The sequence below is a fragment of the Cyclospora cayetanensis genome, unplaced genomic scaffold (assembly GCF_002999335.1).
Source record: "Cyclospora cayetanensis isolate NF1_C8 unplaced genomic scaffold, CcayRef3 CcayRef3_contig_53, whole genome shotgun sequence".
In the NCBI taxonomy this organism is placed as follows: Eukaryota; Apicomplexa; class Conoidasida; order Eucoccidiorida; family Eimeriidae; genus Cyclospora; species Cyclospora cayetanensis.
Window position 1 is genome coordinate 56,808 of NW_020312514.1, and position 22,319 is coordinate 79,126.

At 50.0% G+C, this 22,319-nt stretch overlaps 3 protein-coding genes across 3 annotated transcripts; 2 read left to right on the forward strand and 1 right to left on the reverse strand.

Annotated features, from left to right (window-relative positions):
• The first annotated feature begins 968 nt into the window (after positions 1 to 968).
• Positions 969 to 1,280, forward strand: LOC34617688 (histone H4). Its single transcript, XM_022731048.1, has one exon. It carries the CDS (start codon positions 969 to 971, stop codon positions 1,278 to 1,280), a length of 312 nt encoding a protein of 103 aa, XP_022592569.1.
• A 205-nt stretch (positions 1,281 to 1,485) lies between these two features.
• Positions 1,486 to 5,809, reverse strand: LOC34617687. The gene is made up of 2 exons (XM_022731047.2): positions 5,608 to 5,809; positions 1,486 to 2,600 (listed from the first exon to the last, which is right to left on the reverse strand). Exons 1-2 carry the CDS (start codon positions 5,807 to 5,809, stop codon positions 1,486 to 1,488), a joined length of 1,317 nt encoding a protein of 438 aa, XP_022592568.2.
• A 494-nt stretch (positions 5,810 to 6,303) lies between these two features.
• Positions 6,304 to 12,236, forward strand: LOC34617686. The gene is made up of 8 exons (XM_022731046.2): positions 6,304 to 6,336; positions 6,596 to 6,810; positions 7,215 to 7,455; positions 7,729 to 8,009; positions 8,550 to 9,108; positions 9,612 to 9,695; positions 11,793 to 11,930; positions 12,069 to 12,236. Exons 2-8 carry the CDS (start codon positions 6,602 to 6,604, stop codon positions 12,234 to 12,236), a joined length of 1,680 nt encoding a protein of 559 aa, XP_022592567.2. The 5' UTR covers positions 6,304 to 6,336; positions 6,596 to 6,601.
• The last annotated feature ends 10,083 nt before the right edge of the window (positions 12,237 to 22,319 follow it).

The window sequence follows — 22,319 nt, forward strand, 5'->3', positions numbered from 1 at the left end:
AATTACGCTTTGCCATCAGCAATCAACTTGCAGGAAAGCAGCGACCAAACCACCCCCTTTTCCTTTATCACAGTTGTGTACGTTAGAGACGCACCACCTACCGTACTCCCCAAGCGCGACAAAACCCTACAGCGCTACGGAGGCAATTCGGGTAGCGAATTTGGTGCACTACAGCGTTGGTCCAAGTCAGCTACATAGGCCCCTAAGTGAGGATTCCCACAAAGCCTATGTACTGGCGTAGCCCCTCCAACAGGCAAGCCGGCAGCATCCACATGAATACCACGCCAATGAATTTCTATTCCGTGCCCGGAGCCGTAGACTTACCATGTTAGGGGTTACTGCAGAATAAGGCTGCTAAAGATGCCATCTACCTAGGTGAAACCGTGCTAAGGCTACACGGAGAACATGGCGAGGGCCTTTCTCTAGTGCAACTATCTTCTCGAGAGCACAGCCGCCGCATGGCTGTGAATACAAAACAAAGGCTGTGATACGACAATACCAGCAAAACCAACAACTGGCTGTTCTTCACAAAATGGATCAGCACAGAAAACCTCATACACTTGGCACGGGAGCACCGAACGGCGTGAGGTGGGGTGTGAGGGGTGCTACAGGATGGGTGGGGTAGAGGCACCACCCTGCATTCAACATGCATAAAGTAGTGCATGGTTGTGTATAGACTTCTTGAGTTTTGGTTGGCAAAGTTCTTCAAAATCATCAAAATAAATGTGTCAAGATTTTTTTGAATTAAAAAGTAGTAATGTATGACGATTCTAGAAAAGCGATGGTGCGCACGGTGCATTCGCCCAGCACGGACTAGCAGGCTAGCTACTCAGCCGGCCGCCCCTACCCCCGGGTTTGCTGCTGCCCGGGCCGCGTCCGAATGCGCGCCCCGCGTGTCTGCTCCTCCCACATCCGTTATTGAGTGGTTGCTATCGTGAATTGTCTGCTGTTTTCCAATCTTTGCGAAGATGTCTGGACGTGGAAAGGGAGGCAAGGGGTTGGGAAAGGGCGGTGCCAAGCGCCACAGGAAGGTCCTTAGGGACAACATTCAGGGTATCACCAAGCCCGCTATCCGCCGTCTAGCGCGCAGGGGTGGTGTGAAGCGTATCTCTGGGCTGATCTACGAAGAGATTCGTGGTGTTCTCAAGGTCTTCCTTGGGGGTATCATCAAGGACGCGGTTACCTACACCGAGCATGCTCGCAGAAAGACCGTTACCGCCATGGACGTTGTGTACGCCCTTAAGCGCCAAGGTCACACCCTGTACGGTTTCGGTGGCTAAATGCCTCTGTTTCCTCGTCGCCTCAGCAGACCTTGTCTTGGTATGCACCGAGTAACGTGAATGTGCTCGGCGAGGTTCTCCCCTCAGTCTATAATCCGCTTCGGCGGCGTATTTAGGCTTCACTAGAAGCCACCAACTGGTAGAAATCTACTTGGCTGGAATAGCGTTTTGTAATAGTTCGAATGCTTTCAGCTGGACAAATGGATTAAATCGACTTAAATGACAGTTCGTCGGGGGCGATCTCTTCAGTGTCTGGTAGAAGCAGAGTTGGCAACCTTTCCTGCCCTCCTTGGAGGCTAGAAGAGTCGTTAGTAGGGAGGGAATGTGGGTTGTTGAGCACTTTCTCTAGGCTGTATACAGTCAGTTTTGGGGATGGCTCCGCAAAGCCTGGTGGGAGCGTAGCAGTAAGAGCCCTGTAGGCAGCGATTGCGTCCCTGTCACTGCAAAAGAACGGCTGCCGCAGGCTGCCGTTGAAAGCAAGAGCGAGGATCCAACGGCCGGGAGACGTCTCTATGGGAAGCAGTGGGTAGCACAGCGGCCTGCTTGTTGATTTATTCCGTCGGAGCTTTTGCTCCAGCTTTGCGCGGAGTTGTCGAAGAACTCGGCTCTTTGCGATGTCGCCCCTTGTGTCAATGGCTGGCAAGGTGTACACGGGTATTCCTTCGAACTTGCCACTTTTACTTAGCTCATTGCAGAGGGTTTGTGTGTTGGGAACCAAAATGCATCGCATCGATTTTCCTTGAGATCCCGAGAAGAATCGCCTGGTTCGCCTAAAGAGCGATAAAATCCTTCCATCGGTCTCCTCCCCTGCTGCACGTCGGCCATTTGAGTCGACGTACCGCAAGCATCCGTAAGCCTTGCGGAGGGTCGTAGATCTAACGTGGAAGTGAGAGGACGAATCCTTGGATACGTGGTGTAGATAAGCTTTCGCATCCTTTGCACTCATGAAGAATATTCCGAGGGAAAAGAGTGCATGGGCAGGTGAAGAAGCAGCGGCGGCTCCTGTTTGGAATTGGTGAGTGTTTTGTGCTTTCGGGGCTTCGGCAAGTAATGCAGTGTCTGTTGCGGGGTACGAAGCTGCAACAAGGGAACCCCCTCTGTCCGCCACGAAGAACACGGGGCACACGCTGAGAAAGTCAGCAACTGAGGGGGGGTAGAAAGCTCCAGAAGGGTGCAGGCAGACCTCTGCGGAGCCGTTAGCGGAGCTGGCAGTTTTGGGGGAATCAGAATCTGGAGGGCAGTAGGCATACAAACCCTCTCTAAGTCGCCGCAGCTGGCCTAGCGCAAGGCGGGAAGCAAAAAGGCGCAGGCTCTCTTGGCCTGCGTTTATGATGGTGTGTGTGGGAGGAAGGAGGGAGGCCGTAGTTCTTAGGAGGCTGGTGTTGGGCAATCGGGTGGAGCCGATGTTCATGCAGGATGAAGTAGCTATGGAACAGAACGGAAGGAGGAAAAACAGAATGACCCTGTAGAAGTGTCGAAACGTAGGAATTGGAACCGGAGACATCGAGTCCGACGGAAAACAAAAAAGTCTCCGACTTAGCACTCTTTGTCTTTGCATGATTCAGGGTGGGAGAAACCAGCGGGAAAAACCTGGGTGAGAGGAGTGTATGCGCTACTTCTGTAGGGTCGCAAGGTGTGTGAATGGATGGTTTGCTCTTCACGCTTGTTTTTAGTGCGTGTGATCTGTGAGGAGGGCGGCATCTGAGCGAAGAGCTAGTGAGCCGCACAGAGACCCCGTGAAAGGTGTATAAGGGCAGCACTTGCTGGAGAGCGATCAAGCTTAATCATTAAATCATGGTAGAAGGCCGTGACGAGAAGGAAGAGGGCAGGCGCCTAGTTAGCGACTCACGGAGGGTCGAAGGAAACAGACCCCTAGCGTAACGATCAGTGCCTTTGTAATAAAATTATGAAAACAGCGTTGAAACGTTAATCTATATGGGTTTTTGATGCATAGACCAATTTGGGGCGACGTAGGGGGGACAAGGGGGCTGAGGGGGGCATTCGACGGGCCCCAAGCAGAAGGCCCCTTGGAATACTTTGCACCGATTAAGGCAATAATCCTTGCATTTACTAACCTAACCATTTCATGAATTATCGCATATTTGGCATCCATTAACCGCTTCTGCGGCTCTGGATAAAACGGAGGCAGTAGGGTGACACCACTGCCTAGTTATTGTCTTGCACATACAGGAGCGCATCAACTCAACTCTGCTGTAGTAGCCGTGTCCGATACAAATGGTACGAATTGAAGCTCGGCTTAAATGCCTATGCAGCTGCCCTTCCGCCTGTTTGGTAATTGTGGTAGGCCGAGCCATTGCTTGCCTCCTCTCTCACTGGCCGTAACTCTGGCTTATTCGACTGGTTACAATAAGCAATCTGGCTCAGCTGCCTCTCCACAAACGCATCGAACACGTTCGCCCTTTGCCTGTTACTCCAGTGTGTCTACTTTACTTCAAAAACTCCGGTCATCACATGTATTCAAGAATTCTTTTGCTTCAGTGTGCAGCTCCAGGGAGCCTTTCAGTTTTTACGCATTTCCCTCTTCACTGCTTAGGTAAACCCTAAACATATCTCTATCACTCCCTGTGTGTGGAATGGTCCCATTTCAATGAAGTTAAGGTGGATGTAGAAGAAACCCAAAACGCCTGAGCACACTGTAACGCCCCATCTTTTAACAAATTTAGCGGAAACCCCAAAAAAAAATTTTCAAGTGTTCTCACAAGAGAGCTTTCTTCTTTCAGTGCCCTTGGTTTCCAGGGTTTCGGGATAGGGTACGAAGGCAGCTGCGGTGCGCGTTGTTGAACGCTCACAGCACCGCGAGCGCTTACAACTAGATGCACCAGGCAACTAGCGCATACGCATGAGGTTGATAGTTCTTTTCAGATAAAGTTATTCTATGATAATCATATACATACAGCCACACCAAAATCTCAGTTACTCTCAAGTACTTAGCTAAACATAACTAGTATATTACAAAATATCGAGGTTTAAGTTAGCCTGCTGCGAAACCGCCTCATGCTCCAGCTGCACTATACGAAGAAGCCGACAGCAGCTCAAGCAGTGTACGAAATGGTAAAACAGACATAAATCCAATGATAAACATTTTTTTCAGATATTATTTACTATTGTTCAAAAATTTTGAACGAACCGGTACTTCAGCAATTGTCTGTTGCCTTACTAAGAGAGCCAAGCACTTTCCATAGTCATCAACACAGAAGGGCGTCTCTTTATATGTGGAGAACACTGAGTTCATACATGCGGGCTATAGCGTGCAAACTTTGGTATGCTGCTGCTATAGCCCATCGTGCATGCTGTTTGCGCTCTGACTAGAGGATCTGGACACCTGTCAACACCTGCAATTAAGCCTATATAAACGCATATTCGTGAGCATTGTCGCCGCAGATCATTGATTATGAGGAGCCAAAAAGATGCTGGAAAGCATTCAGATGCACAAGCCACTTCCTGTATTACACTGCTTAGCCTGCACTTGTGTCCTCAGACGCTAGGCTGGGGGGCCTTGAGTGCATCAAGACTGCGCCTTGGCAGCATCACGTGTTCACAGTTAAGGGGACCGGGCTGTAACTATATCTTAACAACATTGGTAAGAAAACATGAACTATTTTCTATTTCTCTAGAGGCCGCAGCACTTGGGTTTGACAGTTCTCTGCCCAGCTAGTGCCAAAACAAGTGCTCCGACGGGCATTTGGAGAATTTGCTAACGCTACACTTGTTAATGCGCTACTTCCATTATGTCTCGCGTATGAGCGCAAGAATTAATGCGGGATGTCTACAGTCAGGTACGTTAGGTAGCTGGTACACAGAAGTGAGGGAGAGAGCGAACAAGCTGGGGCAGCTACAATTATGGTTCCGCAGCAACTACGCTGCTTCCGAGCTCACTCGCTCGATATAAAAAGTCAAACAGGCAAAAGGATTCATGATAACAAAAGCGATTCCCTCCTTTCTTGTTCCGCTCGGTACTCCTGGGGTGCACCAAGCCGTGACGCGATAACTTTGCTGCTTGACAAGCCGCAGAAGGTTCCGGCAGCATTGCTTGGCCTACCCAAATTGATCGAATCTCTTTTGAAAAGCTGTAATTTAGGCGCCTCAGGCTGCTGTCATCCTTAGTCGTAGCAATGCAGCCCACACCCCGGACGGCGTGGATCGTGGGGAGAAGATGGACTAGGCTACCAAGAACACGCAATATCGTGATTTGCTCATGGGGTACTTGCGATATTTTATAGATTTTGCTGCATAATGCTCGAGCTTTGAACTTAACGTTCCTAAAAACCATTAAACAAGCACTTTGGGCACAGAAGGCGCCGCTCACCCCCTCGAGGCCGAGACTGGTCCACGTGAGGTGTCGAGACACCCCCGCCTACTTTCTTGTCCTTTACCATGAAGACAAGATGAGGCATTCGCCCCCCTTCACTGTAGGTTATAGCTTCCTGTTGTGCCTGAAAAGACGCTATTTGAGGGCTTTTTTGATCCTCTTCACATTCCCCCAGAGTCTCGTGCGTTGTTTTTTCCATCTCTAGTACTGAGGAGAAAGAGTGCGCCACCAGTGCTTATGTTTGCAGCTGGATCTGAAGGACTCAATAGTTGTTGTGGAACCCTGGATTCTCCTTTCTTATGTAGCATTGCAGAAGCTGGTCCTGCCCCACGCGTCTGAGATGAGCATGGCTCGTTCTTGAATGTGTAGCCAATCCACCCTCAGCAACGCACCAGTATCAACGTACACGCAAGTTTCATAGCCACTTTACTTGGAGGCTAACATTTGACGACGACAATGGCGCCTAGACAGTCAGGCACATCGGCCGAGGAACATTCCCTACAGTTCAGCCAGTCAACCGAAGACCCCACAGGTCTCCTCCCGGACGAAACGACTGCCACGTATCATTTGCCGAAGGGATTAGATTCCTGCAGGGCATCACTGTCAGCGGGCCTGGGGAAAATAGGCAGTTACCACCTTGAAAATACACCTCCGAGCGCAGCGCTCATCGGTTCCACCAACACAGCTTCTTCTGCTGCTTGTTTGTTAAGGCCACACTTTGTCAAGGTACGTAAACACTGCTGAATATCGACACTTGTTGTTGTGCTTCCATTTATTAGCCTCCTGTGCACTTTGGTAGGATTTTGCATCCAAAGGACCCAACGCACAATTGGAGACTAGGCCTGTAGGGCTCTCTAGGAGTATTTCTGTAGGAGCTCTTGTTACTACAAACATGGCGAAGTGCGTTTAACGTCAAGGTATTCGTATTATTCTCTGCATTGCATGCTTGTGTGCCGCTGTCTATTGCTTGTGCTTTTCACTGCAGACCAAAATGTGTCCCTATGTTCAGCGAGGTTTTGTTTGTTCCAGAGGTTCTCGTTGTCTCTTTGCACACAGCAGAGAAGACCTGAGACCTCTGCCTGATCTTCGGCAGACGCGGATGTGCCCCCAGAAGAAGCAAAATGGAGAATGCACAGATCCGACCTGTCCCTACGCTCACGCGGTTGAGGAGCTGAAGCACACTCTGCCTCTCTATAAAACGTGAGGAGATGCTCCAAGGAGATGCTCCATGAGCTTCGACAGATAGTCCCTTCCTCCTTCCTGGCCCGCACTTCACCTCTGCTCTAATGAATAGAAGCTCAGTTTTGAATGCCTCAACTGTGCCCTTACGCACAAAGGGACGACGACAAGGGCCTTGGTAGCGCAAATTGGTCTTGAGTACCCCTGCTGTATGAGCTCTCAGACCGAGGGGTAGAAGAGGGTGGGGCGTATTACCCCTTGCCGTCTCAGATATATATATATATATATATATACATATATATATATGTATACATATACATATATGTACCTTTCCAACAAGCTCACTGTGGCGTCTATATATATAGGCAGCTGTGCTAAGGCATTACTAAGGCTTTGATTGTTGCAGGCTGATGCGCATTTTTTAGGAATCTTTGCCATGGCTGGAAGAAAGGCCGGTGCTCTGCGGGGGATGGATGCAGGCACGCACACGGCATCGAGGAGTTGCGACAGCACAGAAACTACAGGCGCAGACACAGAGGCCCCGGTGAGGATGTTCACGGGTCAGTGGTGGACCCACTAGCCGTGTCTCCCGAGACAGCGAAGGTATCTGCTGCTCCCTTAGCGCGCAGTCGCCGGCTCAGTTTTTCTCCTGCTTGGTGCTCAGCTGTAAGGGACGCCACCTATCTTCGGACCTCACCCTCTGTGGTCGTGCCCATGGCGCATGTTGGATGCACAGGAGAGCAGCAGCAGCACATTTTCGACACCCGAAGCAGCAGCAGCAGCAGTAGCAGTAGCAGCAGTAGCAGCAGTAGCAGCAGCAAGCCGCCCTTGGACGGGTTGACAGCGCCATCAGAGCACCATAGTGACCTAGAACCAGGATCCGGTAGTGCTTTGCACAAGGCCTCTTTTGCTTTTTATTCGGATATTCTTTCGCATCAGCCTTTCCCTCTGCAAAGACAGAAAGCCCCTGTCGAATACCCCCAGCCTCTGGCCACGCCTGGCGCAGAGCCTCAGGGTGAGGGATCTCAAGGCCATGCCCAGTCATTCGCAGCTGCAAGCGCCGCTGCTGCACAGGCAAGAGATCCTCCAGGAGGCTTACGAGGGAGCAGACGGAGACTCGTGCCCCCCAATTTACACAGGCCTTTCCTGCAACAGCACCTGCAGCACTCTCAGCACAGTGACGCGTCGAGTTACACTCTGCACCCGCTTGACGCAACATGGCAACACCATCAGCAGCCACAAACGCACCATCGCCCCGCAAAATGGACAACAACCGACTTGCTGCAGGCATTCGATTTCAACGGGCAGCAGCGACAAGAAACGCAGCAGCAACATCAGCACAAGCGACAAGAACTGCAGCAGCTACATCAGCACCGACAAGAAACGCAGCAGCAACATCAGCACCGACAAGAATTGCAGCAGCTATCAAACCTGCGCATGCAGTCACTACATGCGAACCCCCGTTTTCTGAGGCGGAGAAAGGAGCAGTACATGGAAGATGCAGATATGCCTCAGTTGTTGCTTCGCACTCCTGCAGAGCCAGGAGAGACACCAGCTAGTCAAGAACTGGGCCTTTTATTGAACGCAAACCGAGGCGACGAAGGGCTGCAAGACCTTGTGCTGCACACGAACGAGCCAGCGCCCACTCTTCAGCGATTGTGGACAAATAATAGCGCAAAGCAGCAAACGGATGACTTGCAGCAGCGGCACCAGCAGGGAAATATGCATGCGCACTTGCAGGAGCAAGAGGCCCTCCACAGCTTGCTGCGCTTGTTTTTTACTCAGCGTGAAGTCGCGACGCCTACAATGAGCCCCCTAGGGAGGGCAAGCGGCAGCACTAGCGAGAGCCGTAGTATCAGCAAAGTCAATGCCAGGCTTGCCTGCTCACAGCAGCCTCGGGAAACGGGAGGAGGACAGGTCTCCTCTTCGTTGCTTTCATACCACCAGCAGAGCCATTTGCAGCACCAACGGCCGTCACGAGAGCTGCATTACCCCCTTGAGGAATATGGACTTCACGAGACTGAGATGTTTTCGGGTAATTCGGAAGGCGTTGAGTACTGCGGCCGCCCCTTTCTCTCTGCTGCGCCTCCGTCTCACTTCTTGCTGCCAACCTCGGACCAACCATGCATGCAAGACACAATGAAGCATTCCTCGGAAAGATCAGTCGCACAGCTTCCAGACGGCCTGCGAGAGATGCAAAATTGGGCTCTCATTCCTCCAGAATTTCTAGGGGAAAATCCAGATAGGTGTTTCCAGCACCATGAGCAAAAGCCACCGCACCAACAGCTCATGCCGCAAGACCCCACACCCCAGCAGCAAGCGCTGCTTGACGGGCAGCAACACGAAAGGCACCAGCAGAGGCCGGCTTACCAGGGTTTTCAGCAGTATGAAGTGGAGACACAGCAGGAGGAGCAGCAACACACTGCTATCTGTGGAACCGAGGAGTCAAAGAAAAGCCCTCCGCAACATGGCGAACCTCTCCACGTCCCAGGCCTTGCAACGGTCAGCCTCGTGGGAAGCAGCTGCGGAGCAGTAGCTCGCGCAGAGCCTAACCAGAATCTGCATCAGCAGATACAGCAAGACCTGCATCTGGATTCTCCATTGCAAAGCCAGTTGAGCGCCTTAAAGCCCTCCTCGCCGCAGGAACTATTGTTCAGGGCGTTGATTTCTCCTGGCGTTGAGGTTCATGCCGGTAGGCCTGAAGGCCGTTTCTCCCCCTTCAGCTGTTCTCTTGCGAAAACAACACCTCTACAAGAGGACCACCTGCAACAGGAAGCACCGCACCAGCCGCAACAAGAACCCCACCTCTCTGTTCCTTGCAGGCAGGAGCATCAACAACAGCAAAACGAAAGCCAGCTCGCAGTCCGCAATTCTCAGATGCGGCGAATGCATACGCTCAACGCACCGTGATATATATGGAGGAGGGAGGGGACAAACACAGGCTTCAGCAGTAGCAGCTGCCTTAGCTGTACATTCCCTTGAAATCACAAAAGCAGCCTTATCACTATGTAGAGCAGTTTCAGAATAGCAGCTGTTGCAGAAGCGATTTCAGTGCTCTCCATCTGTACTTCCTTTTCCCAGCCGGGAATAGAACACTAACAGAATAGCCCAATGGCTGCCACTGACGATTTGTTTCAACTTCTAGGCTATGTGGCTCACGATCCTATGCTTTCTGCTGACGCTTCTTGTTAACCCCACATTAAAACATCCTTGATAAGCTGCAAAGAAGCTTCGCACAAAAGATTGGGGGAGTGCCTTATTCGCTGAAGAAGCACTTTCCTTTTCCGCAAAGTTTTAGAAAATCATCATTAGCTCCTAAGGGCAACGGCAAAATGAGAGGCAATCTAGGATTTGACAGATGCTGCTTTTATGGTATTGCTTGGCCGGGTGCCTGCGCACTTGAGCTCCTCTTGAGGGGGGACTGGTCATGCTCAAAGTTATCTTCAGCCACTCATTTTTTTCGTATCAAGAATTAGACTGCGTTTCATAGTTCCCCCCCGCGTTGCCTAAAATATCGCCACTACGTTCCGTAGGATAAGCGGTAAGCATAATCGCTAGGGGTCAGCAGCGCCACTGTTTTTTCTCCACCCGCAGTTCACCTGTTGAACATGCAAGGCATGCATACTGGTGCGGAGATCTAAGCTTACTCACATGTTTCCCTAAAAGTTGAAGCACCTACGCAATTGGATACAGCCACTGATCTCTGGCATATGAAAGTACAGCTCGTACCACATTGTTTCGGGCTTACTGCGAACAGCGGAGGCTGTTATGCTCACGTGTTCATGACATTTTTATCGTTAATATTCTTGTCCCTAAGTCCCAATGCCAGTGGCAATCCGTCGGTTTGGAGCCCCTCCGTCTTCTTGTTTGGCTTCAGTCGGTGGTTTGTAGCTGTTGGACACACTGGCAAGAAGTTCCTCGAACTACGCCGAGGACAAGTCTCCACATATTGTTCCACCGCCTAGGGATATCCCCTACTTAGAAGCTGACAAACAAGAGGCATAATGTATGGCTGGAAAAGTACAAAGCCATATCAGGTACCTCTGTGTAGACGCACCACACAGAAATGAATACACTGTTGCAAGTGCACACCTGGCTAAGACCTGAATGTACAACAGCACGAATCCAGGCCTGTGCTATTCTGGATAAGCCACTGCATATATATTTGAAACTCTCACGATATTAATAAGCTACAATACAATGGAAAGTACCAGGGAGGGACGAGCTAATTCTAAAGGCAGCCTCTCTCCGAACGTCTTCAGCACCATTAACAGCTGGCTGAACCTGCCGTAACATCGGCAACCAACAGCATTGCTACAGACTGACTTAGGTTACAGCGCTTCTATGCGAAGGCTTCAGCGAAAGAATCAGCGAGAAAATGACACAGGAACAGAGGACGGCACACGAATACCCTTATGTGCCGGGCTAAGCTACACCTGAGCCTTTTCTACTGCACTTGTGTTTTTAATGAAGTAGCAAATGATTGACGAATCGACTTGTTTGTCAGCCGTTGCAGAGTAACGTTTCATCGATGCAACAAGACGCTACGCTGTACATGCACTAGACGCTATGCGCAATCAGCTGCGGAGTGTCCCACTCCCCTCAAATCAGGACGAGCGGATGCGGAAAGGCGAAAACTTCATTAAAAGCATTTTCAATTGCTTGTCAAGTTTGTACTGAGTATGAGGTTAAGCGTCTACCTGCATGATGGAGAACTACGCCTTCTGCCTTTGTTGCAAAGGCACTTGAAGACCTCCAGTGTTGGTGGTTAAGCTAGGCTGTCTGGTTACACCAAGCAGCAAAAACAGGTGGATAGACTCTCGCCGTTTCTCTCCCTCTGCCTGAGACAACAGTCACAGAAGGTAAACACGCAGAGGCCGGTAGAGCTACTGAAAAAGACTTGCCCTTGCCACCGCTCCTGTAGTTGTAGTCGCAGCTATTTCTGCGCGCATGTAAGAGCACTAGAAGCTTTTCCTACAGCATCCGGGCCCACATCTGCGTAGGCAGTGGCTCCCGGTAATCAGAAATCACAGACAAGGTCATACAGCGAAACCAACGACAACAACAGTAGCGGCAGTCACTTGAAAGGCACATTGCCATCTGAAGCTTTTACAGAACTCGCTGATGTGCCTCACCCCAAGGCCCGAAAAAAAGCATCTAATCTGCACCTCTCCGCCATGACGAACAACATGTCTCTTGGCTATCTCAGCAACGGAAAGGCAGCGATTTGCTGCTACTCCCTTAGCCACCAGACAAAAAGTTCCCTCCTGTGGCAGTAGCAACAACATGCAGAGTGCCAGACGCCGGAGTCTCTGGTGGTCGCTGGAATAAAAGTAGGTATACTCATCAAGAGTGCTTCTGCTTGTTGTACACTTGCCACTGCCGCTAATGCTTCTAAAGCTCCCCTGTCGTCACTCAATGGTGGCGGCGAGAAACACTGGCAATAATACTACAAGCATCAGCTGTTGTGTTGGTCCAGGCACTCTTGCCGTTCGATTGCAGCAACTGAAGCCAAGCAAAACTGCAGGCGAGGCTAGCAGCGCTGGTGATGCATGGAAAAATGTAAATACACAGCAGCAATGGACGATGCCTTGTTAAGCTCTGAAGCACCTCACCTTTTGGAGAGCCTGCAAAGTTTTGTCTGCTGCTTTCCGCAAGCGGCCGCCAGACCCCCGATGTATCCACAAGAAACCACACGGCAGAGACTGAAGCACTGCCTCTAGAGAATCATCTGTACCGCTTCCGCTGCTGCTGACACTGTGGGTGCAACAAGGGGCATCCGAAGGACCATCAAGGGAAGCGCTCTGAAACTCCATTGGGGGCCCTGGCTGTGCTACCGAGAGGTGAAGGACGTTCAATCTTCCTTCATTGAAAGCTTCGCATCTGCAGAAGCATCCACTGAGAAGCGGCGGAAGAGGCCGTATTTTCGAATGGATACAAACGGTGCAGTGAGTGCAGTCCCTCACGGGGTCACAGGGGCTGCTTAGTCTTCAGCAACAACCTCTGAGTGGGAAGAAAGCGTTCTGCTCATGATGAAATTACTGGTAGTGATCCCCTCAATTCAAAATAGCGTCCCCTTCCACTGTTTCGTTGGCTAAGTTCGGAGTTTCACGCACGTTACCCGCAGTGGGTTTGAACAAAAGCAGCTTCTCTGGCAACGGCAAGGGATGCGGTAGAGAAAAAGCGAGAAAAGCTCTGTAAGCCGAAGTCCAACAACTGTTCCTCATGCCATGTTTAGGTAAGTAACGGGCAGCACAAAGGGCAGCGCCAGTTGGCGGGAAGCTCCCTCAATAGCCTTTTATGGCCAGGCTGTGCGCTGGCAGGCAGGTAGGGGGGCCCCGGTGGTTCTTCCGCCTTTGACATGGGCAACAAGAAGTTTTAGTCCTCAGAATCGGCAGCTTTCTGCTCGACTTTCTGAATAACAATAGCGCTAAATACGAGTTGGTGCCGCCGTTATTGCTGCTGCTGCCCACGCGAGGCAAGGCCCTCGGGCCCCCCCTTCCCCCCATCCCCTGCTCCGAGGCCAATTTTCGAGTCTCACGAGAATATAAATCAGACAGCATTCTGTGCTCCTGTCGAGACACTCGCCGAAAGGTCTCTCTCTACGGCTGAGGTGTAACGTGAGATTCGAGCTGAAGGCCTAACGCCGGATCCGTTGGATCTGCAGCTGCAGCTATTTTTTTGCAGTAGCAACAGTACCAAATGCGAGCTGTTGACGAAGGAGCAGCCACTAGGGCAGCGACTGGAATTTTGGCTGCAGCAAAAGGAACCGCGTAGTCTTGCAGGACGAAGGCCCATGGTGTTCATGGGGTGACCCCCCTTGCTCGCCGAGTGCTGAATGGAGCTTGGAGCATCTACTCTCCCTCACTGCGAGTTAGCTGCAGGATTCTGGCGAGAAAGCTCTTGGCCGGATCCGCGAGGATGGGGCCCCAGGGGGCCCCTGCATTCCTGTGGCGTCCGTTACCCTCGTTAGTGCTGTGCCTGCTCCTTTTGCAAAATGTGCAGCTGAGCTGCTGCGCTCTTGCTTCGTGGAGTGGCTTTTCCTGCCGCGAACTTCGAAGGCCGCACGGGATGCAGAGGCCTCACAAGGACCACCAGTCTCTTCCCGTTGCGGAGGCAGCACGGCAGACTTTCGCCGCTTGGGGCTTTTTCATCTTGCATCGCTCCTCTCTGCTGCCGCAGCAGCAGCCGCAAAAGCTGCCGCTGCTGCGAAGTCAAGAGGCAGGAGGAGCAGCCTTTGTCGCTCCGCGAGCTCTTCCTGCTGCCTCGTCCGTAGCGAGCGGACGTTCAACTTCGGCTACATGCGATGGTGTATTTGCAGGTGCTGCACCAGCGCCTGCAAATGCAGTAGCGACAGCTGCCGGCACTGAATCCCTCAGGCAAGCGGCTGCAACAGTGTCTCCACTGGCTTTACGCATGCCCTCTTCGGTGCAAATCAAAACTTCTTGGAGGCGGCTACACCTAGGCAATCGCTTCCCTGTTCTACACAGGGCCACAGCACCATCATCACTATGGGCGACTGGAGAGGGAACGGCAGCTGAATCAGTTTCAAGTGCTGCGTTCGTCAAACCGGAGGAGCGCCGCACTTACGGAACCAGGCAGTACCGTCTGGTCCTGCTGATGAGTGGCGAGCTAAGTGTGGTGCAGACGCAACGGCTCGTGAGAACTTACTACCAGCAGCTCCGCAGACTCAAAGGCAAGCAAGCTCACCCATGCAATGATCAATGAGAGTCACACACACTACACAATGGCTCTCTCTCTTGCCACGCTAACGACTCTCTTTGTACCTTTTAGAACACACATCAATGCGCATGAGTTCCGCGCTCGTTCTTTCTCTGTGCCAGCCTTGTTGGGAAGCTGAACAGCAGTATAGTTCTTTCCGCTTATGCGCAGCTGGAGCATTGCGGGTGTTTTACCGAGGTCTACGTGGGCTGGGAAGTGCAATAGGAAAACAGGATAGCGCGCACTTTGTGGAGATCTTGTTCGACGCCTTTCCCTCTGCCTTGCACTCCATTAGACTGCTACTGCAGCAGGATACTAACGTCCTTAGGTAGGCTGTGTTTGACGTGCCCAATGAATTATCTTGAATACCGCCTAAGCCATCCCCTGCTCACAAAGGGGCCTAATATGCCAGCTAAAATACTAAAGCCCATGCTGCAGGTGCCTCAATTGCAGCATCCACGATGAGTAGATAGCATGCTGGACTGTACATGTTCGGTGTTCAGGTTTATGATTCTGAATTTGGAGAAACAGGGGGTGGCCCTTTGAAAGGGAGAACTCGGGAGTTGAGTTACGTACAGATTTAATCCCCTAAGATTATACCCCAAGGTTGGTTGCTGCCAGTTTTCCCCCTATCAAACTGGAGACTTTACGGCAGCCGAATAGCCACCCTGTTTTTCGGAGTTTTGACGGGTGTCGCCGACATTTTAATGGCATCCTTTTTTAAAGGCAGATGGCCTCCGAGGCAAATGGTTCAAAATGCAAAGATGCCATCAAACAGGAAACGAACTTGATTATTTTCATGTACCGTTAAGATGGCAAGGAGCACTGTCCTATGCCTCTCCTCCCATGGAATCTCTTTCCTGTGATCCTTGCATGTTGCTGGCCGAGAGGCTAGAGTGAGCAAATGGGGCTTACTGGCAAAGTGAGTCGCTGCTGCTGCTCCACTACTTCCAGCACGGTAGAGGCTGGGCTGCCCTTCCGCAACAATTCACGGGGAGACGCGTGGGGAAGGGGGTTGTCTGACGGGGGGAAATGGCTGTCCGAAGGTACAGTTGTTTTGTACGACCGGCCATAGCGCGTAAGAAAGGGGAGTCTGAGGGCACAAGTTGCGACTTGAATGAGATTGTAATGATGTGTGGAAGGGGGACAACAAAGCTTGCCTTGTTAGGTACTCTATGGGAACGGAGCTTATGCTGCCACTGCCATCTGGACGAGAAGCCACTGCTTTCTGCGTAGTTTATGGCTTGGAGTTTGGGGTTGCAGAAGGAAACGCAAATAAACGCCTACCGAGGCTTCGGCAAGGCTCTGCCACTTGCTTTCAAGATCCTGGCGCTCAGTTCGAATCTGCGCAGCAACAAAAAATGGACATTGAACACAGTATTCCCGTCACGAACAAACAAAAACTTCATAGCTTTGAGATGATATGACCCCTTCGCAATTTTCGTAGGGCGCTGATGCGAAGCCTCACTGTTGAGAGCTTTTGATCCATTTCGTCGATATCTGATGATTTTCAGGAAACAGGCAAAGGGAACTCTCGGTGATGCCTTGGTAACTGAGCCGATGGGAGCAGTATAAGTACCTTCTTCGATGGAATCTGCAGACGCGATAGCAACTACAAATGCATCGATGCAATAAATTGGTGTTTTCAGCTGCTTGCCTTCAAATGAACGATAAAACTGGGATGGCAGAGTCCCGGGTGTATTCGCCTTGTCGAGGTGGATGGTGCTTAAGAGGACTCATGCACAGGCTACATTGCAGAATAAGTGATAAAAACCGTACATCATTGGACTCTGCGTTGTCCTGGCATCTTCAGCGTTTTCAGTAACATATGGCGTTCTGCCAACAAGGGCTGTAAGAAGGTTTTGCAATATGGCGGGAGCAACGTGCTCCTTCATTCCCCAAGCAACATAAGGACATATAGCTGAGTACGATAATGAAAGCAGCAGAATTCTTGGAAGGTTGGTCATTTTGCTTTTCTATCTGTAGTACGCCTTGGCGCGTTGCCCAGGATGAGCAAAGCAGTGCCTTGCAAGGTATCTACACCAGCAACGTTGTATCTGTATCAACAACTTGCTTGTTTTAAGCCTTTCAGCTCCAGATATAAAGTGGTAGCTACCTATTTCGCGTAATTTTTAATAATTTGGTTCCCTCCGGAGGCCTTCGAGTCTCTGCTGGCACAGCTCTAAAGGAGTGCAGCTGAAATGGACATGCCCGATAAAAAGCCTATCAATGAAATGGGAAGGTACATTACAAGTAGAAATGAAAAATATGTTATTTCCTTCACAGCATCTACAGTTAGAGGGGCCACGCGTAAATCGGTGCATTGCATAAGAAATGAGCTGCTTCATTCTTGCCGGATTTCAACACACGCCGCTTTCCTTATCACTGTAACTATTCACAAATGAACATATTTGTTTCACTTTGCGCTTTGTGAAATGTCTGAAGCAAGGTCCCTCGTTAATTTTCAGGTTTCGTTTTAGTTGCAAATCCACTGGTTACATCGGCTAAGCATGACTGCATCGCATGTCAGTTCTGGAGAATTATTTTCACAAGTTTGCTGGAATTACTCTTAAATCACCATCTCAGCTCGTTTGATTTTTTTTCTCTACAAGCGTGCGAACTGGCACATACAACAGGTTCGAATGCTTCAAGTATCGGGCCCTTTTCCTACAGGCGGTAGCGCTCCTCTTCCGTTGTCCATGAGAAAACTTCCAACTCTTAGCCTTGCCAAAGTTCTGAATAAAGCCAAGTAATCATAAAGAAGAGTTTGCAGCACTCTGTGCCCCGACCCCACATGGATCCGCCATAAGAAGAGGGAGAACAGTCATGGATGCACGTGGCGTCATACTCCGAGCATCTGCATACAGATGTAAGCGTTGAAGTACTACATAGGCACACGATATTCATTCTTATATCATTGATTTGTTCTTAGTCTGCAGCAAAGAGTTTGCGAGAATGGCCAAATATCAATTCAGGCCTGTGGAGTTTTGGCTGTTCGAGATGCATCACTCAAACTGTGGTTCCCAATTGAAGACTGTTAGCCACAAAGCCGATAGAAGACTTAGCAAAAAGTTGAGTGCCACTTCTAAAGGGAGTATTTGGGTCCTTTGCCCCTACTTGGTTGGTTTCCAGCATGCTGAGAGAGGGAGAGTTCAAGTGCGCATTCCCTGCGGCCATGAGCAGTCATGTACTCACAGCTGGTAGCACTTTCAGAATAGCACACAACATTTGCTCTTGTCTAATCAACCTAGCCCTCTTATGCAGCCAAACTAGGCGATCAATATTTCACTAGTTCTCGATGAAGTGTAGCTTCTGTAATCAAGTGTCATGGGGTAGCTGGGACCGGTGCTCTAAGTATTTTGTTAGGAACTGAAGAAGTATACGTTAAACCCCTTATAATCTTTCATCCAACCATGAGTTCTTTTCCTCATAGTCGAAATACCTAACTAGTAATAAAATAGCAGTGCATAACTGTGCTTCATTAGGAGTTCGGTCAAACCGTGTGGGCCATAGGGAGCAAGCAAAGGCCATGCAAGAATAAATGGCACACTTTAAAACTCCGCAGTTGTGGGCCAGGTACTTGCTTTGCCATTTTAAGTGCCTCTTTCGCCAGACCCCATGCCTTGACGACAATCCACTATCGGAATGGCGCGTACTTATGAGTTGCGGTGTTGTGTCGAGCCTCCTCAGCATAATAGGGTAGGAAGGCTTCCTATGTGGGCCAAGTGCGCACGAATGGGAATTTCGACCCCGATGCCTACTCTCACAAGTGTCTGAGCAGCCCTTGCGAAATCCTTTTACAAGAGAATCAATCATTTTCTTCGGTTTTTCAAAGTGAATGTGATTGTCCCACAAAGATTACGCTGGGACTAATCATTGACAACACTGACTCTAGCAGGCCTGCATGTCAGGCCTCGGCACGTCTACGGAGCGCCTCCATTACCAGAACAAATTAGCTGCTTCATGGAAGCACTCAGTGCTATGCAAAATTATCTCCTAAAAGCAGTTCGAACGCTATAGATCGCGATTTTATGCTCCACGTAATGTGTAGGAGTCCATTGAAGGTCTCCATAGGCAGATACTTCATTGCAGACTCACAACAAGCTTAACTGTTGTTCTACAGTGAAACTCTTACCTTTTACTGCCAGCGCACAGAATTCCTGACATAATGGGAGAGGGACAGCAAGGGCGTGCGTGGCTGCACGCTTTACACACTCCCAGCATTCACGGCTGCTTACACGCAGCATCTGACGCACGCGCAGCCTTACGGCTTTGTGTGTCAACATAAGTGCTGCGCAGGAAATAAGTCATGTGAACAAACTGGCCAATATTCAGCTCGTTGCTAGTCCCTAGGTGTATAGCTAGGGCTGTAAGAAGTGCTTAGGTGAACCTTAGACCGCTATATCTCCCCTTCCCACTTTAAACCATATGCTTACATGTTCCGTAGCTTAAAATCAAGACCAAAAGCATGCAGAAGAATGCAAGAGTTTCAACCCTACCGCAATTTCCTGGGCAAGCAGAAAAAGAATACAAGGCAAGCGAACACAGCAAGGTGGGTATGAGCTCGTGGTGAAAAATTGGTGGAAAGAAAAAAACACACTGGCTAACAACAGAGAGAAGGCCTTAAAGCATCGCGACGGAGGTGGCGAGACGCCTTGCTTCTGCTGGAGCGCTCAAAGGTGTAAGCCTCCTGCTGCCAAAAAGCAGAGAAAGTAAAATGTGTGGAGGGAATTGACATGCACCTGTTCACTAGTGCCTGTGGGCCTCATCGAGCAGTGTCTGCATGGAAGTACAGCAGCTTTAAGCAGCTCGTCTATTTCGAAGCTAAATTGGAGGCATAGGGAACGAATGTAGAGACAACATACCAAAGAGTACCTGCGCATAAATCTGAGTGTCGATCACACCTCCAAAATACTGGCGGGCAGCTTTCGAGCAATACCCCCAAGATGAAGGCAGCGACTTCAAACAAAGCATGCACTTGGGAAAACAGTTATCAAGGAGCGAGAGGAGCATGTGCATGGCGACAAGCGTTGCTAACTAAACCGAGCCTCAGATTTTTAGCAGGCAGCGAAACCAGCAACTGTGTCCTCGATCGTTCAGAAGTTCTAAAATCCAGCACTTCTACGACTCCCGGTGGAACCTTCGCCTCCACAGGGGCTACTTGCCTCCGTGACAAAGTCCGCGAGTATTTTCAAAGGCTATGAAACTTCTTCAGGAAGACCACAGACATAGCTCTGCGGTACCTCCAACTGTTAGGGAAATCGATATTGTGACATGCACTATTTCGTGAAGGGTTAGCAAACATTCATAGTCACCTGCCCGCACACGTATTCGTTTGGCCACTTTCTGGTCCGCCTCGTATAGCCTGCCGATCCACCGGGACCAATTATCCAAGCTCGTTACTCACAGCCGACAGCCGCTTATTCTAGTTCCGTGCTTGTCTCTCTTGGGCTTGGCAAACACATTCGATTGCACGAGCTAGCTGTTTTCAGGAATCCTTTAGCTATTGTGATGGCTGCTGACTCAGGACCATTAGGTTCAGGCCCGGATCGACGAGGGATTCCTTCATGTTGGCCATGCACACGGTAGGCCTACGGTATACGAGTGAACTGCTCTATTTTACACCCACTAAATAACAGGAAGAGTCAAGCTAGGTGATTAGATTTTTGTGAGCACGGAGTTGCAAACGCTGCAGAGGCGAGTGGTTGGTGCGCTGTGTCTCGCCATATGCCTCAGGATGCAGTGATCATCTTATGGAAAACGTGTAGGCGGGTCACAAGCGCACGAGGAAACGCACTAACAAACTTAAAAAGACTATGTGTAATCATGCTCCTGTGGATTACGCTAAGCTCCCAGAGATTAGTTAAGAATAGATGAGCCCGTTTCTGAGCCGTGATAGCTGGAGCAAGGGGTGGAATGGGCATACTTAGTCTGTGTGTCGAAAAACGAGGTATGTGCGTCTTGACCCTTAATCTCGGGCACTACAAGAAATGCCATGCTTATATCAGTATAAATTTTTTTAAGAACTAAAGGGATCTGCAAAAATCAGGGTTCAGGAGAATTGCGCGGCTCCAGCTGCTGAAACTGTGGGCATGGCAGAGCGCACTCTAAAACCCAAGCAATCAGAAGGATCAAAGAGTTCTTAATTGTAGTGTGAATCCCTTTAGGCCCTAATGAACACATTCATGGGCTTTACGTAAGACCGCAATGGGCAGCAAAGTATGAATGCGCAAGTGATGGAGTCCCCGCCTTGTTTTGAACCACAGCACGCCACCGTCCACGTGATAGTGCTTCGCCTATTTGCCAATCGTCATTTTGGCAACTAAAGCCGACGTACGGGCGTGAAGAGCACAAAAATTGCGCAATTTCGATGAAACCGTGAATTATTAACTACAAGAGCGGTTTCCCCGCGCCTTACTGAATTGCAAGGGTGTCGCAGCGGCGACGACCATGGCGATGATGGCCACAATATACTTCATTGTAAAGTTGTACAGCAGGATGCGCTCAAGCCATTGAGCAAGCATAGGGGTGTAACGGTCCTGAGAACTTTGCGGAAATTTCTTTGAAGACGAATGGTAGGTCTTGAGAGTAAGAAGAGGCCCACCTAAGTTGTGCCGGCATTTTCGACGCCCCGCCACTCTTTATGTTCGTATTCCCACATTGGACACCATTGCTCGGTTTCGGTAATTGATGAAAGTGATAAGCAAAAATTAGACTTTGGGAAGTCCTAAATCTGTTGAGAGAGAATAAACACTTACCGCTGCAACGCTAGCATCGCTTGTTGGAAAGAAATGGTGCTTATACTGGGGCCGTTCAAGCACTTGAGAAAGTTGTAAGTTGGCCGAAAACGTCCTGAATAGGGTATCAACCTCCTCTATTCTGGTCATAGACTTCGTGTCTTTCTAAATGGATCAACCAAGGGAACAGCTATCCGGGAAGATCTGGGAATGAAGAGTTGGCATTAAGATGCAAGCCCATAGTGCTTCGCAAAGTCCTTGCGGGTGCCGTTTTGGCTTGTACAAAGCTGTGATTTTTGTAAACAGCCGTCCACGCCTCTTTGATGTAGTCTAAAAGTCCCAAATAACTTGACGTTGCAGTTCAGCTGAAGCACCAATAGGGCCAAATGGTGCACAGTCCTACTTGAGTTCGTGAGTGAGTTGTGCATTTTTGCGCCGGTCCTCAGGGTATGTGATTTGTCAGAAAGTGTCCGTGAAGTAAAATACAATGTAGACTGATGATCCTTGTAATCTGGCAAGTGATTCACCGATAAGAGGCGTCGGGAATTTCTGCTTCATAGCATGTATGTTTATAGCCCTACAGTTAACACATATGCACCACCTTCCGCCCTTGTTCAGGACTCCAGCCCTATACCGTTTGATACTAAATTATTTGCCTGCCACTTATTGGCCTCTTCGTGCTGTGAGGACCTCAGAATCAGTGGAACATAGTTAGCGTCGTGCACCGATATGGGTTAGTGCCTGTAGTTTCAGTTCATAGAATCTGAATGCAACGATGGGGCTACATATGTAGCCTTCCGTTCCGTTATTATTGTAGGGTCAAAATTAGTTATGCGTAGGACGGCTTTAGTGAACGGAAGCTCATGGGACCAATCGAAGCCGAGAAGCACTCCTTTTTCTGTACTAGCTGCACGATGCAGTGCAGTTTCGAAGCTGCTTTCCTCTGTGAGGAGATACATGCGCTTCTAGAAGGTCTTGCATTTATTGAAAAGACGGAAGGGATCCACCAATTGGACATCGCGCACTCGGAAAAGCGCTGTTGCGTAGCTCTTGCAGCGCAATGGCCTTCGG